This window comes from Pseudorasbora parva, chromosome 24 (assembly GCF_024679245.1).
Source record: "Pseudorasbora parva isolate DD20220531a chromosome 24, ASM2467924v1, whole genome shotgun sequence".
NCBI lineage: Eukaryota > Metazoa > Chordata > Actinopteri > Cypriniformes > Gobionidae > Pseudorasbora > Pseudorasbora parva.
The window spans coordinates 13,166,230-13,185,186 of NC_090195.1; the positions used below are offsets into that span (position 1 = coordinate 13,166,230).

At 37.3% G+C, this 18,957-nt stretch overlaps 2 protein-coding genes across 3 annotated transcripts; both read right to left on the reverse strand.

Annotated features, from left to right (window-relative positions):
• Window positions 1–1,965: 1,965 nt before the first annotated feature.
• LOC137063980 (uncharacterized) lies at window positions 1,966–5,686 on the reverse strand. Its single transcript, XM_067435310.1, has 2 exons — window positions 5,256–5,686; window positions 1,966–4,001 (listed from the first exon to the last, which is right to left on the reverse strand). Exons 1-2 carry the CDS (start codon window positions 5,317–5,319, stop codon window positions 2,101–2,103), a joined length of 1,965 nt encoding a protein of 654 aa, XP_067291411.1. The 5' UTR covers window positions 5,320–5,686; the 3' UTR covers window positions 1,966–2,100.
• An 88-nt stretch (window positions 5,687–5,774) lies between these two features.
• chodl (chondrolectin) lies at window positions 5,775–15,453 on the reverse strand. 2 transcript variants are annotated; one of them, XM_067435311.1, is made up of 8 exons: window positions 15,318–15,453; window positions 14,615–14,786; window positions 12,917–13,262; window positions 12,670–12,827; window positions 12,530–12,580; window positions 12,363–12,449; window positions 10,898–10,994; window positions 5,775–6,926 (listed from the first exon to the last, which is right to left on the reverse strand). In XM_067435311.1, exons 2-8 carry the CDS (start codon window positions 14,688–14,690, stop codon window positions 6,842–6,844), a joined length of 900 nt encoding a protein of 299 aa, XP_067291412.1. In that variant the 5' UTR covers window positions 14,691–14,786; window positions 15,318–15,453; the 3' UTR covers window positions 5,775–6,841. The 2 variants fall into 2 exon arrangements, with proteins under 2 accessions (XP_067291412.1, XP_067291413.1); XM_067435312.1 differs by lacking the exon at window positions 15,318–15,453 and having other exon boundaries at window positions 14,615–14,788.
• Between the last annotated feature and the right edge of the window lie 3,504 nt (window positions 15,454–18,957).

An 18,957-nucleotide genomic window follows, 5' to 3' on the forward strand; every position in this document is an offset into this window, starting at 1 on the left:
GCTGATGTCTCTTACATCCAATTTCAGGTGAATTAAATAAAACCATATGAACTGTGGACACATCCATACAATCAATGAAATCCATCCATCCTCAAAAACATAAAACCCCACCTGAGTGCAATTGCACGCACTGAATATCACTGCCAAACCCCATTGATTAGTGTTTGTCATTACTGTGTTAGTAATGTTTTCGACATTTATATTTCAACCTTGCAGGATGCACTGTAGAAAAAGGTTTTACAAAGACTAAGAGTAGCCTATGTTTTACTATAGAAAATACTATTCTAGTCTTCCTACGTTCATTTCTGAGTCACTGTATAAAATAAAAAATAAAATAAAATAAAAATCCTAAACACTAAAAAAAATTCATTGGGATGAGGGCGAGCCTCCGCATTTCCATCCTAAACGAACCATATTCAAGTTCTAATAGAGTGATGTGAAGAGCTGTTTGGATATTGGTCGTGTGGAGAATGAGATGCTTGTGTTTTGTATCTCTAATAGGCTAAAATCACCCCCCTCTCCAGATGGGAAAGGGTTTGTTTCTTTAATTCTACCCTGTGCCTCCAGAGTAGTGATTACAGTCATATCTATAATTACCAGATCCTGAGTGTGTGACGTGAGTTCTCCTGTCGAAGCATAGGACTGATTAGTTTAATTGGCTCCGTAATTAGCAGTGTGCTTTAAAGTCTATGCTGTCACTAATTGCAGACCAGGGTAAATCGCATACAAAGTACCACATCTTTTCGGTGTTAATGCGGTCCAGTTCATTTGTCTCATGTCTGGCTCTAACGCTGCCTGCCAGCTGGACCCCCTGAAAGCTTTCTGATCTCCATGTCTATTTAAATTCATGACCACGACTGTGTTTCTTTAAAACAAATACAAATGGTGCAATTGCCAGGAGTAATCTGCACATATTCAGCTTTGATCTGTGACTTTTTGCACAAGAAACTTTTTCTTGGGTGTTTGAGGAGGAGAGATAAGGACGTGAATTCTTTGAATGCGATTACAAGATATTGCTGTTATTTAAGTGTTTGATAAGAACCTATACAGTTAAATCTTTGATAAATCACAAAACATAATACTGCCCTACAAAGCAAAAAGGCAGTAACTACGCAGAGTGCAGAACTGAGAAAAATGACTTTAAAGTTATCCTGTCATCCAGCCTAAGTAGTTGTAGGTAGATTATTGGACATGTGGCTTTTTTGTTACTTTATATTAGTTTTATTTTTGTACATATCAATCCTCATTTTTAATTTGGTATTTTACCCCTATTTTGCAGTTACTGTATTCTTGCTTTGTATTACTTACCAAAAACGTGGCACCATGCCAAGGAAAAAGGCAGTAACTACAGATTCTCCAAGAACTATTTTGCCACAACTTGGGCTCTGGGTGTGTTAGATATATTACTGTATTTTACTGTATTTGAAATAATTGGAACCATTTGTTTTTCTGAACATGGATATACCAAACCCAAATTAATTTGACCATTTTAGGTCAATATTTTCCACCCGGAAGCTGTTCTGGTGCTGAAACGGCTGCTTAAAGTCTCACATTGCTAAGCTGTATCAAGGCCCAAATGGGGACAATTTATTTTGAATAGGACCACATTATTATGTGTGAGTATTAGATTAATGTGTCTCTGGGGGTGTTTCTCAATCTGTAATGTAGTATCTGCTATACCTACAAATCACATTCATGTTAAAGCATTGCAAAACAACTTTTCTTTGGAGCAATATAGGCAAGTTAAACTCCAATTCAACAGAGCAAAACAAAATCATGTTGCCTAAGTGTTTCTAACGCTTTTTGTACTCTTATGATGATAACTAAGATAAACAAGTTGATGATTTTATATGGTGCAGTATCTGTTTCAGTAGGTTTATAAACATAAAGTACTGAATGAAATGAATACATGGGACAGATATTTCAAATTAGTAAACATACATTTAATAATAGATTGTGTGTGTGTATATATATATATAAATAAATAAATAAATAAATAAATAAATAAATAAATGAATGAATGAATGAATGAATAAATAAATAAATAATGATGATAATAATAATACAAATAATTGATGAACACCACATTTCATATGGTTATTACTCCTCATCCTCCAAAACATTGCTCACAGGCAGGGAATACCAGAACACCCTCCTGTTTGGTGGCATGAGGTGACAAAGATTACAGAGGATGTCTCTCTTCTTGACCTCCTCAACCCCTCTATTCTGTGGTCGCAAAAGAGTGGGCACCTTCAGCGAGAATTTCTTCATGAGGAAGTCCAATTCCATAAATTCATTCTCCGTATGGGACAGCTTGTAAAAGAGGCTCTTGGAGCCACGCCGCACCTGTATCTCCGCCATCTCCCCAAGCTTTGGTGCTTGCGCTTTCTTGACCTTGACGGTGGAGTGGCCATCCCTCCAATCTAGCACATTGGCATTCTCCAATTTGATAACATCCACCTTCCTGGAGTTGGAGCTTGCCACAACACTCACAAAGTCCTCAAAGTCGTAGACCACACCACCTGGACGGCTCCTCATTTGCTGCTCGACACCATGGTGGAAACTGTCTGCGCTCATGAACGTGTGTCCCCTCTCAAAAAACTTTAGTGTGATGTCCTCCTGTGAAATGGTGTCACTGTTCACAAGAGTGACAAGTGAGGATAGAAGGCACCAGTTCTTATTCTGTGCACTGCAGTTGTCCACCCAGAATATGGTGTGGCGTACATCCCGCTCCTTCTCCAATGCAGTTGTATATGCTGATGTAATTTCCGCGGCACTTCGCCCAGCCATTCCCTCGTGCCACAATACAGAGATGGTGTTTTTTTTGTTTGTTTTTTTCCCCACTGAGGCAAATGTTTCGTGGTATGCCACGATGCGACGAGTAAATACTGCTGACTTGACTCCTGGCATCCGTGGCAGCATTATCACCTTCTGGAGGTCCACACTCCGAACTGATGTCATGTCCGGCCAGTCCCTCTCTGCATCTGCCTGGTAGCTTTGGCGGCTCTCTAGGGCAGACTGCTTATGTTTGTTCCACCTTAGGCACTCTGGGCAATCTGAGCTTTCAGTCTCCCCTGTGTGGCAGTTCACATGTTCTGCATGTTCCAAACAGTCCTCACATTGCTCCTCCCCAAGTTTGGCAAAGCTGATTTTTTTGTCTTTTACCATCTTCCTGTATGCTTCATAGGAGCAGGCGTTTCCTTTATCCAGGTAGTCTGAATGCATCATCTTAATTGTGATGTCACTTGGCAGGTACCGTCGATTTGGGGCATGCTCCCGTCTGTAATGGCTCACACAAGGATGGAAGGACTCAATGTGGTCATCAAGGGTCTTCACGTCTATCTTGTTGACTGCAGCCTGCCTTCCTCTCTGGTCCTTGGATGGAACCAGTGGCCTGGTGTTCGACTTCCCCATCATGGAAATAACGAGACTGTCATTTTTAGGGTGGTAGCCCAATGATGACAGGAAAAACATTTTGCAGACCTGTCTTGGCTCTCCTTTCTGGTTTTGCAGGCGGTAGATAAATGAGCGGCCACGGCGACTTTCTGGGCCGGTTGTTATTCTTTTGGTTGGCATTGGGGTAACTGAGTAAAACATCCATGATCGTCTTTCTGTGTAGGTCATCTCCCAGTACTGACTCCATATCTCCCTCCGTCTTTCCTCTGAAATATGGTCTGTACACCTTCTTCGACATTTGGCACCACATGGCTCTCTCATTGGTGGTCGACGTGATTCAACATCAGGCTGTGGCCCTGGCTGTGGCTCTGGCTGGGGCTCTGGCTGGGGCTCTGGCTGGGGCTCTTGCACTTGTTCTCCTGGGTCTCCAAGTTCCACTTCAGTCTGTGCCATCGTAGGGGTTGGGACATAATCTAGGTCTGTAATGTCATCATATAAGCTGTCCACGCTGGTGGTATCCAGGAAAGTGTCCAGGATGGTCCACTCCATTGTTTCAGCGGGGGGCAGGACTTGCTGCCTCTTTGATGGAATACCTACATGTGTATCTTAAATGAAAAAGAGAGAAAATTAGTGGCATGAATGTAAATCCACATCTGTCTGTGTCTGTCTGTCTGTCTGTGTAGGCTACTGCAACAAATTATTATTATTATTATTATTAGTATTATTAGTATTTATTATTAATTATTATTATATGGACCTACAGGACAACATCTTCACTCTGATCAACATATGTAGGCTATATATCGATGTCTGTATATCATAATATTTAATTGTACAGGGAATAATTTTAATAAAGTTTAATTAATTAATAAATGCCTAAATAATGACTAACACAATAATAAATTAATAATTTTTAACCCTTAATGAAAATGAAGAAAGAAAAGCCAACATACAAAAAACGCAGCCTGGCTTTATAAGTTACATTAGGTTGTAAGTTGTATTATCCTACAATAATAGGATAAAACAGAAGCTTGCAGTAATGCAGAGGGAAACATTTTCATAGGTTAATATAATTAAGGGGAATCCAAATTAAATATATAATTTTATATTTAGAAGAACAAACCGTGCAATAAATAAATGCTTAGGAACAGGAACCAATGTGTTGAGCCTGAGCGCTAAGGGGGGTCGTAAATAACTGCCGACTCGCTCTGCAGAAGTTTGTTTTTGTTGAAAGCATGATGCTTACAGTAAAGAGAAAGGTGTCAGTTTTGCTCACAACTCACTAATTTCTTTAAACAGCGGACATAGTCTTTAAACAGCGGACATAGTCTTCAAACAGCGGACGCGAAGAGAGTGCGTTTTAAGTTGAACAGACACCTGTTGCCGTTTCTCTGTCTGTTCGTTAGTAAGATAATTCGAAAAGTACTGTACGGATTTGGATGACATTTTCGGACAACATGGGTATTAGGACAAGGAACAGATGACTACATTTTGGTGGTGATCCGGAACACGGGACATTTGGAATTTGTAATGCTACATTGACCGCGGTTATTATGCTCTCCGAGTGCTTTTCTAGTTATTGAATATTTTTCCACCGCTGATTGGATTATAACTTTGTGTCATGAACAACAAAATGATGACATGGCATCGGCGATGATGTGAAGTTACAGAGGATAAAGTTACAGCTAGGAGCAGGGAGGATCAGGGGGAGGTAAGCAAAGCTATTTGAAACATCGCCTGTTAATTAGCATAATGCTTTCTGAATGGACCTCTGAGAGGAAGTCCCGCCCTGGCGGCTGACAGGTGTTTATATTGTGATAGCCTAGCCTCTAAATGTTTAATCTGTCACTGTTACTTACCATTCTCCGGGTATTTTCTTTTCAACGCCAGTTCGACCATCTTCTTTCCCCTGCTTTGTGCCATCTCAAACAAAATTTGTGGGAAGTTAGAAGGGTGAAATCGCAAATGTTAAAACCGTCTCGTGAGGATGCCGCTAAATCAGCTGTGTGTGTTCACCATGGAAACAGTAACTGCGCTGCGTAGCAACACGGTTATTTTTTGTTGGGTAAAACAAAACAAGAATACAGTAATGGATGTTACTGTACTCATGCTTTGTTTCACTAGGCCTTTTTGCAGTTACTGTACAAACGACTACCATTTTTCACCAAAACGACACACATTTGAGATAATATTTTTTGTCACATAACAAAGGATGCCTTGAATGTCATGAAAATGATAATAACTCATTTTTGACCAAAAATGCAGTTACTGCCTTTTTGTTTTGTAGGGCAGAATACAGATTTAGAGTAACTCAAAAGACTGGTAGTTCTAACAACAAATGGCATAATTTAAGAGACATAAAAACATACTAAAACATCTTCACAATTAAATATTTTTTAATCCGTTTGTACACGTCCAATTACTGTCTCAAAAATATAAAAAAGTACTAACAGCACATTTGAAATCCAAACACACAATAGTACCCAGACTCACAGAAACACATCTTCCTGTACAACCAGACGTCTAACTGACTAATTTCGATATCTGATACAATATCACTGTGATGCAAACCAGTTTAATGCTTTTAGCATTGATATTTTCAATATGCAGTATTGTTAAAGGTGATGATAAAATATTCACATGCTGGGAAAAAACTGCATATGCAACAGTGGCATCTTAAAGCAGCTTTGTAATTGCATCATACAAAAAATATGTACATTTCTGATTAATTCATCTTTTTTTTGATAGCAATATCCTACAAGCATCAGCGCTAAACAGTCAATTTTTAAGCCAGTCGTACCATTGAAGTAATGATTGTGTTCTAAAATAAATCTTTTGCAATAAATGAACAGTTGTATGCGGTTACATGATATTGTGGCATCATAGGCAGTGCATAAGAAATAATTAAATGGGCCTCTCATTTCTTGAATGAGATACAAAGTACTCCAGTTCTTCAAAACCTTTTTGAAGCAGGCTTTTTTATGCTCTTTAAGTGATTAATTTCTTTACTGTGTCACTCGTTTCAGTTTGTGTGACACTTCACTGTTAAAAGGAACTCTTAATTTATCCTCTTTTTATGTGGTTCCCACTTGTACTTGCTTTAATTACAGTAATTTAATTGCTCACTGTGTTTGGTGCCAATTAGTATTCACCCTCCCTAAGCAGCCCTCAGGTCAGACTATCTGACATGAAACATGAAATGGAGGAGGAGGTCATGAGAGTGAACAGGAAACTTAGAATCACAGATTTGATTGGTTGTGAGCGGCTGAGGAGCAGCTCTAAGCACAACATTTGTACAGAAATGCTATGCTTTTCTGGTGATGCCCATTTTAGCTTATTTTATTAAATCACACACTAAACTAACAACCGGACGAGTGTTGCTGACCAAGCAGCATAGACGACAAAGAGAGAATCCAGAAGCTGCTTGAATCGTGGAGATGGTACTTTAAACCTCCATGCCACTGTCTACCTTTGGCGTCTTGGAGATCCAGAGAGTTGATTGGTTAACGCTTGTTTTGGTCCGTGGTTTACTGTTAAGAAAATATAAAATATGTTTACATTTTATACAGTATTTAACAGGATTGGGTCATTTGACAAATAAAGCTTTTTAAAGTCATTAATCATGAACAATGTTTCCAATTTTTTTAAATAACATTTTTAAAGTGTTTAAACAAATTTTTGACATGTTTTTGTCAGGCAATACAACCAGATATGATATTAGTTGTACCACCTGACATGGGAAGTGTACTATCCTTGAAATGAACAGTTTTTACCAGTATTTGAGAGAGCTCTACAAACATGGATCAGGGGGGTATTCCAGAAAGCAAGGTTAACTACTTACTGTCACATTTCCCTTGAACATCTTCCCCAAGGTTGATTAACCCAAACCTTGCTTGCTTGAGGTATGGTTCAAAAAATGAGTAAGTTCAGACAACTCAGAGTATGTTCACGGTTGACTCACAAGACATCCTCAACAGAGTGATTAAACGACGAGTCACCATGGAAAAAGATGCTAAGAAAAAGCGTGCCATACTACTTCCTTATTCTTCTTTTGTTTAATGGTGATTTACATAACCTACTTCTCATCGCCACTTATTTGGTGGTTGTGCAATATTTTTTTTCAGTCTTTGTTTAATAAGTAAGCTTTATTAAAAGAATATATTGTTTGTTTGATGTTAATTAATGAAAAGCAGATCTGTGTGTGAGATGACAATACAATAAAAAATACATATATTTGAATTGAATTAACATTTAAACATTACCTTGTTATAACAGTGCTTTATATATATATATATATATATATATATATATATATATAATCATAACCTGCAATGGCTACTTATATACCCTGAAATGTACCTCCATTTTTGGAACCGAAAGTTGAGGTTATCCGCTTACTTGCTCTTAAACATACCCAGGTTTGTCACATAGCCTGCTTTCTGGAATACCCCCCAGATGGGGTCCTCTGGATGATTCATTATCATTTTCACTGTTGTGACACTGTCAATTCATTATAAAAGAGCCATGTTTGATATTTGAGAAATATTTAAATTACTAGAAAAAAGTTTTGCGATCATCTCAACAGCTTTAAAACTACTGGTATTTATACATTTTTATATGAAAGTTTTCAAACCTAAAATGATGCACCGTTTAAAATGGCTTTCTTAGTCTGTTCATTTATTCACTGTAAACGAAATCAGGCCTCAATAGAAAATGTTCTAGTGACTGATCACATCTATATTTTTCAGTTGGCTAAATTTAATTTCTGTGAATTTATGCTTTTTAATTCACAGAAAATCAGTTTGGCCAACTAAAAATTTTTGATGTGATCAGTCACTAAAACATTTTCAATTGGGGCCTGAATATGTTTTTTTTTTTTTTTTTTCAGTATTTAGAGAGTTGCACCACCTGACATTTTGGGGGTTTAGTACAGGCCAAAAGTTTGGACACATTACTGTAATGTTTTTGAAAGACATTTCTTCTGCTCATCAAGCCTGCATTTATTTGATCAAAAATACAGAAAAAAATGTAATATTGTGATATATTATTACAATTTAAAATAATTGATCATACTTTAAATTATCATTTATTTCTGTGATGCAAAGCTGAATTTTCAGTATCATTCTTCCAGTCTTCAGTGTCACATGATCCTTCAGAAATCATTCTAATATGATGATTCATTTTCAAAGTTGGAAACAGTTCTGCTGCTTAATATTTTTTCATAACCTGTACTTTTTATAATACTTTGATGAATAAAAAGTAAAAAAAAGAAAAAAAAGAAGCAAATGTTTTAAAAATAGAAATCTTTTGTTACAACAATATACACAACTGGTCAGTAATTTAGGGTCAGACATTTTCTTTCTTTCTTTTTTTTAAATAAATCAATAATTTTATTCAGCAAGGATGTGTTACATTGATAAAAATTGATAGCAAAGGAGATTTATATAATTTGAAAATGTTTGTATTTTTAATAAATGCAGTTCTTTTGAACCTTTTATTCATTAAATATATTAGGCAGCAGAACTGTTTATTATTTACTCATAATAAATCAGAATATTAGAATGATTTCTGAAGGATCAGGTGACACTGAAGACTGGAGTAACGATCCTAAAAAAAATAAGCTTTGCATCACAGAAATAAATGATGATTTAAAGTATAATAAATTAAAAAACTATATATATAGATAGATAGATAGATAGATAGATAGATAGATAGATAGATAGATAGATAGATAGATAGATAGATAGATAGATAGATAGATAGATAGATAGATAGATAGATAGATAGATAGATAGATAGATAGATAGATAGATAGATAGATAGATAGATAGATATACAGAAGTAAGTCATACAGGTTTGGAAATACATGAGAGAGAGTTTAAATGAGGTAATATACATTTTTGGGTGAACTATACTTTTGTAAGTACATTTTTTGCAAATAAATTTCTGGCAGTGTACTTTACATAATGTGCATTATTTCCTTTTAAAGTATTTTAATAAATTCATGTCATATATCACTTTAATCTATAAAACCTTTGTAGTTTGAATTTATTTTAAGATAACAAAACATAAAATATAACATAAAAACATATAAACAAATATATATATATATATAAATATATATATATATATATATATATATATATATATATATATATATATATATATATATATATATATATATATAATGGGTTTGTCCATACAATCCAATCCAGTATTGTCCATATATACAATCCCACTGACTTTTATTGCATGGACAAAAACGGTTGAACCATTCTTCACAATATCTTCTTTTGTGTTGCACAGAAGAAATGCATGCAGTTATCATTCATATGAGCGGAAGAAAATAATGACAGAACTTTCTTCTTTTTTTATATATATATCTATGTAAGATATTAATATGCAACCTTAAATAAACACACATATCCCATCTGTTAATATATACTGTTATACTGTAATCTGTTAATATAAGCACAGAAGTAAATATGGAAGGCTTTTGTGTACATTGTGAAACAAGTCCAATTTCCCCACTTTAATCTCCCCTTTAGTTTTGTTATTTTCATAATTTGTTGCTGAGTTCTACTGGAAAAGTTTTACAGCACAATGCACGGAAGACATTTAAAGGTATACGCGAAGAGCTGCCCGAAACAAAGCAGCTGTTATGTGACTCCTCCTGGTTTTATGCTCAAAGATGATTTTTAATCACGAGAACAAGTGGCAAACATCGTAAAACACAGAAGCATCATCTTCTAAGGAGTTAAGACGTTTATCCAAAAGCTTTGAACTGCCTCCAGAAAGCCTTTTACTGAATAGAGCGCACTTTGTCATTGCCAGTGATTAAATGCATTGTCTGAGGATCCCCCGTCTGCCCTAGTGATCGGAAATATGTTAAAAAGACATCACTCTGTGGGAGCGTCAGCGTATAAACATAATAAATTACACAAATAAGCCACTATATATTGTCTTGCCAAGCATGGACCGAGGGTTAAAGGGAGATGAACTGTTTTTCATGGTCTTTGTTGAGGGGCGGGAGTGGAGGACAGGAACGGCTTGCTTCAGCAGTTCTGTAGAGCCATTCCCTCCCGATTTGGATATTGATGGGAATAGAAGTCGAGTTGGACTCTGTCTCCAATTCAGTGTGATGTAATGCAGCAGAAAAACCCCTCCCCCTTCAAATATGCCAAATGCATGCTATAATGAGTATGTTGATGATGATTAGTACGGGCTAAGCTGTTGTGCCGGGCACAGTTATCAACAGAAGAATCTAATTAATCACTGTAAAAACTCTGGGTTAGTGAGAGAAATGGAGGATGGCGTCAGATTTTGGCTAGTGAGCAGAAAACATGATTAATCAAGACGCAAAGGCTGTTATTGTCAAAAGATGGTGGTGAGATACTGACTTCCTGATGTGTCGCAGTATTTAGATGATACTGTGCATAATAGGACGGCGCATTAGCATTAGTCTGACAGCGTTTACAGTGATTTGATCTTAATAGCTCACCTCTTGCTCAACATCTGGAAACAGCACGTCCCTGAAGCCACCAGGATCAGCAAGAGAAGAGGGATGGTAGGGATAATCACGTAGATTAGCAGCATACCTAGAAATGAAAAAAACACACACTTTGACTTCTATTTACATACTGTTTTTTTTTTGTTTGTTTTTTTTTGGGGGGGGGGGGGGTTGTTAGTTAGTTAGTTAGTTAGTTAGTTAGTTAGTTAGTTAGTTAGTTAGTTAGTTAGTTAGTTAAAAGAATATTATGGGATCAGTACAAGTAAGACTTGATGAACAGCACTTGTAGCTTGATGTTGATTCGTTTTATTATTATTTATACTTATCCTTCTTTTTCAAGGGTAACGTGTGAGGAACTGTGAGGCACTTACAGTGGAAGTAAATGGGTTAAAAGATTTAAGAAGCAAAAAGGTAAAGCTTGTAAGAGTTACACTACCAATCAAAAGTTTGGGAAGATTTTTACAATTGTTTTTGAGTCTCACACTATGAAAGCTGCCTTTAAAGAATATTATTTAAATTTAAAATAACTGTTGTCTGTTTTAAAGGACAACTCCGGTGAGAAATGAACCTAGGGGTAATTAACAGATGGTTACCGAGTAGATTGTTCTCTGGGATGCGTTTTCATGAAAATCAAATGTAAAGAGTTTTATTTCTGAAAACAGATGAGCTTATAACAATAGTCTATGGGGCACAGGGTAAGTGAAATTAAATCGCTAGTTAATACCACTAACAAGGCTCAAAATAGCCTCACACTAACAGTAGCATAATGAGGGTCCCAACATGCAAACCGAAGCATTGAGAACTGTGTACATGTACAAACAGTTTAATAAGAAGATACTTTATAAACACAGTGCATTACACTTTCACGGACAGGCGCCATCTTGGAAAACAGTCTTGACTCGTCGATCTACGAGCGCTAATACCAATACTTTTTTCAGGATTCTTTAATTAATAAATTAACAAATAAAAAAGAGCATTTATTTGAAATAAAAATATTTTGTAACATAAACATCTTTACCGTCACTTTTGTTCAATGTAGTGTATCCATGTTAAATAAAATAACTTTGTTAACTAAAATAACTGTTCAAACTTTTGAACAGTTGAGTAAATGTGCGTATTTGATTAAATATAAAGATTTTAGGTTTTCACAGCATTACTACTGTATGGCAAAGTTTTAAAAGTGAATATAGTATAATATATGAGTATAACTTTAGAAAAGATTACATTTTCACACTAAAATCACACTAAAATGCTTAGATTCACATTTTCTATTAAAACTTGAGAAACTGACATTGGCCCCATTTACTTCCATTGTAAGTTACTCATTGTATTTTTTCCCCTCTTTTTTTTTAAAGAAAGGAAATAGTAATAAACATTAGACCACAAATGTTGTTGATAAAGCCTAACTTGTACTGAACACAAAATATTATTTTCAGAATTGTAAATCTAATGTTACTTGAGGGCCCTGGCATTATAAGTTGAGGGCTCTCATCCTGTTCGACAGGAGTTGTTCTCCTCTCCTCTTGCTCGTCTGTGGAAAGATCTGGAGATGACATTAACAGATTAGTGTCAACACATCTGTAAATCTGTAAATGATGACAGATTTGACACCTGGCTGCTTACCAACATCATGGCCTCCAGGCCTGTCGCTCTGCTCTTTTACCAGGTAGCTTTCTGCTCGGAACAACATAATAAATAAAGCTGTTAATATGGTCACTTTTGACAGTCATCTTAAAAAGTTCACAGTGCAAATCACCTAGTACCTGGTTCATACTTGCAGATGAAATTGTGCTTCATATTGCACCTGTCATCGTTCCACTGGTAGAGGTACGGCCCACCAGGCCCGGCTAGAGCAGTAGGCTGGTGATACATGACCACACAAGCTTCTCCTCCACAGGATGGTTCATCAGCATACCAGTTTCTGTAGAACACAAGTCCTAATGTCTGACTGCTTTTGATCCATAATCCTGATCCATAACTCTGCAACAGGCCCCATCAGTCACATCTTACCTGAACTGTGAGAAACTTCCATCAGTCCACCTGTACAGGTTGGGGCATGAGGCGAAGCTGCCAGGCTCCTGTGCGTTCTCGCCCTCCATGCGAGTCAGGCCGATCCAGAAGTCTCCGTCTGTGATGCCCGACCCACTGGCAGCACTAGTGGAAGTGGAGATGCTGAGTTCCCGCAGAAGGTGTTCGATGTGCTTCTGCTCTGCCGTGTTCTCAATGCTAAGCAACGAACCGCCGTCCATTTCGCATGCCTCCAGAGCCTCCGAGAAAGCAACACGACTCGTAACGTCCCTGAAGTAAGCGATCTTATAGCAAGGGTGCTCAGGACTGCCTTGACACACTGTCTGACCTAAAGAGACAAAATTCATGCTGTATTCTTTGAGATTTCTTGTTCTGCATAACATAGATAGATAGATAGATAGATAGATAGATAGATAGATAGATAGATAGATAGATAGATAGATAGATAGATAGATAGATAGATAGATAGATAGATAGATAGATAGATAGATAGATAGATAGATAGATAGATAGATAGACAAAGCATATAGCATTATAGAAAACACTTAAGATACACTGATTGGCCCAACACAGAGAACTGTGATTAATACACAGACTGTTAAAAGTCTAATAATAACATTAGCTCCCTGCCCGGGAGGTACTTTAAATAATTGCTTGGTCCAGATCTGCTATATCATCAATTTGAGCCCAGTAATAGGGCCGGGTTTAACTGGGGGAAAACTAGACTCAGCATTTTCCTCAACCAGCTTCCTTAGCTCTCTTCCTTAATTCCTGTCTCTTTATGGGACCGTTTTCCTCCTTCCAGCATGGGATGTTTTTAAAGTTCTGTTCTCCAAAACTGCCACCTTTGTTTAACCCTAATCTCATCACAAAAAACTGCACAACCAAATTTAATTTTGCTTGGTGCATCCTTTTAATTTACACAACAGACCTGATGTTTTGGGAGGGTTTCTGTTCATATGTTTGTCTCTAATAATCTCTCTTATTTTCATTTTCATAATCATCTCATCCCATCTCTTTATCAAGAGAGAGAGAAGTTTCAATAAAGTCTAAAACAAGCTTCAAGAATAATCTTCAGGACAAATTATCTTTGGGTAATGAACAAATTGAACTGATCTTTAAAAAAAAGTAGTATAGGTAAGAATGTACAGTTTAAAACATTTAAAAAATATGGCTTTTAGAATTCTGTGACAACCTCTTAGAAGAGTTTGTTTCACTGTTATTTATGATTGCCACACCGAAAATTAGCTTAATCAACACTGGATTGGTGTGACAATGCGTCTAAGACACATCTCATCCAAAATGAAAACCTTTTGATCATTTATTCGATACTCGACCATGTTGTTCCAAACCTATATGCCTTTCTTTCTTTTGAGGAACACATGATGTTCAGCTTGCAGTCACCATTAATTTTCTTTGCGTCATTTTTCCTCATACAGTGAAAATGAATGGTGACTGAGGCTGTCATTCTGCCTAACTTTTCCTTTTTCCTTACAGGTTTGAAACAACATGATTAAATAATGACAATTTTCGTTTTTGACTATGTTCGTACTTACGACTATAAAAAAGAAAAGAAAGAAAAGCATAATTTTACCAATTAAAATATTTTTAATATTATATTATTAATATAATTAATTAGATGAATGAAAATAGCTTTATACTAAATAAATTTAAACTTACCGCTCACAACTCTCGCGCCATGGCTGCACGAGACCAGAAAAGTCAAAGCACAAAGGATACCGAGTCCCGCGCGCATCCTCGCGTCTTTCTCGAGTAGATGGAGTGAACTTCACAGACTTGTTCCAGTCAGGCGCCTTTTTAACGTTTATTGGCAGAGTCTCTTTTTCATAGTGTTCTAAGCATAGACTGTAAAAAAATATGGACGTAGCGTCCGTGACGTCACCCATAGGATTCTGATAAGCCGTTCTGAAGCTTAAAGTATGGGCGAGCTGGGCGTTGCCATCTTGTGAGCGAGTCAACGCGTGTCACTCCCGGATAACAGAAAATGGGCAAAAAGGCGGGATGTGCGCGGAGCTGAGGTGACGCAATAACTATAGACGGCGGATAAATGGCTATCCACTTGTAACCACGCCCTTAATTATGCAGAACCTTAAGGCTTTATATAACGGAAACGAATGAGTTATAAAAAAATTCACCCCCCTCAGAGTTGTCATGAAGATCAAAATTAGCCTTATAAGCCAAAACCACAATTTGTACCAGGCTGTAAACATGTTTTTTTCTGCTTTAAAGTTGAGAATTTTAACATGGGGCTCAATGAGATTCTGCTCCCTTCTGGAGCCTGTCCCTAGTGGCCAGTGGAGGAATTGCAGTTTACATTACTTCCGTATTGGCTTCAAGAGAGATCGCGGGAGGTTGCCGCTTGGTTCTAAGACATGATTTCCACTGAGCAGGGCTGACACTTTGCAGCGCGAATTCTGAATTCTGGAAAGAGAGAGAGCGCGCGCTGCTGGATCGCTTAAAAAATGATGACTCCCTCGCGCGTGGCTGGCTGGGCTGTACCAGAGCTAATCGAACTGGGCGCAGATGTTCATCACCTCCTTTATTAAGCACAACAGTCGTCTCAGGGTCGACAGACGTTCTCCGGTTATAAGGTGGACGATGGGGAAGGTCACAAACAGTTTTAGTGTATAAAAATGATTTAGCAGCATTGGGTCAATGGTTAAGGTGAAAACAGCCTTGAATACTATGCATTTAATTTAGAGAACCAATAAGATGCAACCCAATTTTATATATATATATATATATATATATATATATATATATATATATATATATATATATATATATATATATATATATATGATGTATATTTATTAATGATATAGTCTTGTAGATGTGTCAAATTTGTTAGTAGGCTGTAATGAAATCATGATTCACTATACACAGTTGTATTTGTGTCCGTTTCAGTTATTACCCATAATATATAAGCAACCTTTAAGCCATTTTTGACAAGTGCTAATTTTAAATAGTTTTAATCTTATTTGTTTCTGTTTATAGGTTAAAAAGGGCAAATTAAACAGAAATCCTACCAAGTAGCCCAGGACCCTCTTTTGTCTCAAGAGGTCCTAGTGTAAGGTTTGATGTGGTTTTGAGGGCTGGATGGACCTCATAACAGAACCACAATTATTCAAGTGAAGGTATTTCATGATAATGCAAATTCAGCCGGTCACTTTATGGTCACATCCACCTTACATTAAGTCTTGATCAACCTGTTGGGGTTTAATTTGCAATAAAGACCATCTGATTGTACTTTATATGGCTGACGAGATGTAAAAACTTATCTATGGCGTATTGCTCGCCTGTTTACCAAATAAATACATTAAATACATACAATATTGATTTGAAATAGTTTTATTTATGTGAGAAGAAAAAGGGTGCAATAGATGGCTTAGAACTATTATAAAATTATACATATACAAAAACATTTCACCACAGAGTTCGGCAACTGACCAGTCAGAATCAAGTATTCCTGCTTATTTAATTATAAAGTATTATAAAAATAATAGTTGCTTTTTCAGAAACAAAAAGTCAATGAGGATTGATGTCAAATAAACGGATGCAGCCTATTTCCTGTCAGACCTCCCATTAAGAAAACGATTTCTCCTCAGTTGACACCCTTCATCTCAGTTATTCATCTCTCTTTACTTTTAAAAATATGTTTTCCTCATAGAGAATCACATGGTTTCCCTGAGTGCCTCTTCATGGTTCTGATCCATGAGCTGAATATCCGAGGGAGGGTTTTCATATTCTTCTCAAACACGTTTCGCTGTATGATAACTAATTATGTTGTCAAAGCAAGACGTCAGCTCTGTGTGCGGATTGATCTGTTCGTCCTGCAGCGTGGAGTCTTGCCGATCCGAAGGCTGTTAACTGAGCTGTAATATGCATCGACGCAAAAATGCTATTACTTAATTTGCTGTTCCCTATCGATTACTTATTTCCCACTGAAAATGCCATTCTGCTCTACCAGTGTTCGATAACGGCACCGAGATATTCTGTGACACATTATCAATAAAAAGGCAGCTGTGTTATTACTAGGACCATAGTCAGCGGAGGTATTAAGGAGATCTGGCAGGAAGCACCGGCAGCAGAGAAGAGAAAAGAAATGTCAGGCAATCACGAAAAACGAGGAAGCTGAGTGCACTACCGGCCAGCTTGCAAAAAAAGCGTCTTAACTGGGCCAGAGGAATGGGGTAGTGCTGATTTTGCAAGGCCAGACAAAGGGCCCAGTCTGCAAGCTCTGCCAGAACATCACATAACTCTCATCATCTGCTTCTCACTGTTTCTCCCCCTCTCTGTCTTGTCTTCTTTTCAGATCAAGCATCGAAGTCACACTGCGTTCATTCTATCAGTGTGCTTAATTGCTCAGAAGTAATCTGCAGCATCAGGTATAGGGCATGCACTGTTCACATTAAAGGAATGAACTGTGCTTTCCAGCAAAAGGAGGTGGATCCGAAAGGATCTAATGTTATTGATTTGTGTTGACAAATGCTGCAGCCCTTTTTAAGAGATTGGCTTTAAATGTATTCACGTTTTTGTGACACTTTTACCATTCAGAGTCCCCATTCTGAGACACAGACCAATTTTTAAGATGGTGCTGAGTTGGAACTCTATTGGAAATCTGACAAGCAGGCAAATGCTTCAATAGTACACTTGTACTGTTCATCTGTGCCACCTTAGGATGCCCTGACCTATGAACTTTGACCCCCACAAACATATTTCCTCATTAGCATGTACTCTTTATTGTCAATTTATGTGTCAATGGGTTATTAAGTCTCAGAGAGTATTTGGTTCCACTGAGCATCACTGTACCTAATTAAAAGCTTGATTTTAATTGAATTAATAATCCTATGAGTGGATTATTTCTGTGCAATCATAAAATGTAGATTGCTTTAGTGTCTTAAAAAAGAAAAATCCATTGATGACTGGTATTGACTTATTCCATCACCTTTCCTTCCAGGATCCCCTCAAATGGAGGTCTAAAGAGGACATGAGGGACAATCTGAGCTGTGAAAAATGACATGCAGGGTAAAAGACATGGCTCGCCCCACCACGGATGTATGATGGGCCCCTCAAGCCTTCTGGGTAAATGAGAACGAGCTCTTTACTGATTGGATTAAATTGTACGGTTTGGCGATGTGAGATTAAGGGAGCATTAAAGAGAGGGAGTGCCTGGGATCCATTTAAGAGTCTCTGTGTTCAGATCTATCTATGTGTGCTTTCATCTCCAATAACTCACATATCCAACTCAACTGATAATTGACCCGTATCATCTTTTGCCATAATTCACTTCTGGGATATTGTAAGTGTGAGTTTGGCTTGCCTTGCATAAGTATTAGTGCTCTATTATGAACATTTCACATGAGTTGATTGGGATTGATCAATGGTCCATACCACTGCACAAGCCAATTAATGGCTGTCTCCTAGGGAGAGTCTGGTTGGCCGAGCCGCAATAGATGTAAATGCGATTGATTGACTGTAAGAGTTAGTCTAAGTGATTTGGCCCTGTAAATCGGACAAACAGAGTGTGGGGTACATCTGAGAGGAGTCTTTCACATCAGTCACAAGAAATTGCTTCTGTTCTTCCATCTTCTAGGGTGTTTGTGTGCAAATTGAGGAGAAAACCAGAGTAGGAAGGGTATAAGAAAAGTGTAAGTGCTGTAAAATCAGCCAGGGGAAAGTACTTCTTTAACAAGCAAATCTTTTTACGACCCCCCTAAGACCCGAATGGACCATGCTGCAATCTCATTCTGCTCTCCCTCATCACTTAGAGAGGTCATTGACTTCCCCTACAGCCTCCCTGTCCCAAAAGGCATTGGCTCTGTGGGCTGACATCAGCTGGTGACTGGATGCTCGTACCGGAATTAATGAAATCAGTAATTACTGGATGAGCCGAAGGGGCAGCATGTCTGTACATAGAAAACATTAAAATACAAAAAATGTTTAAAAAGTTAGGATTGGTAAGATTTTTAAAAGGTTTTGAAAAAACTTATGTGAAAGAA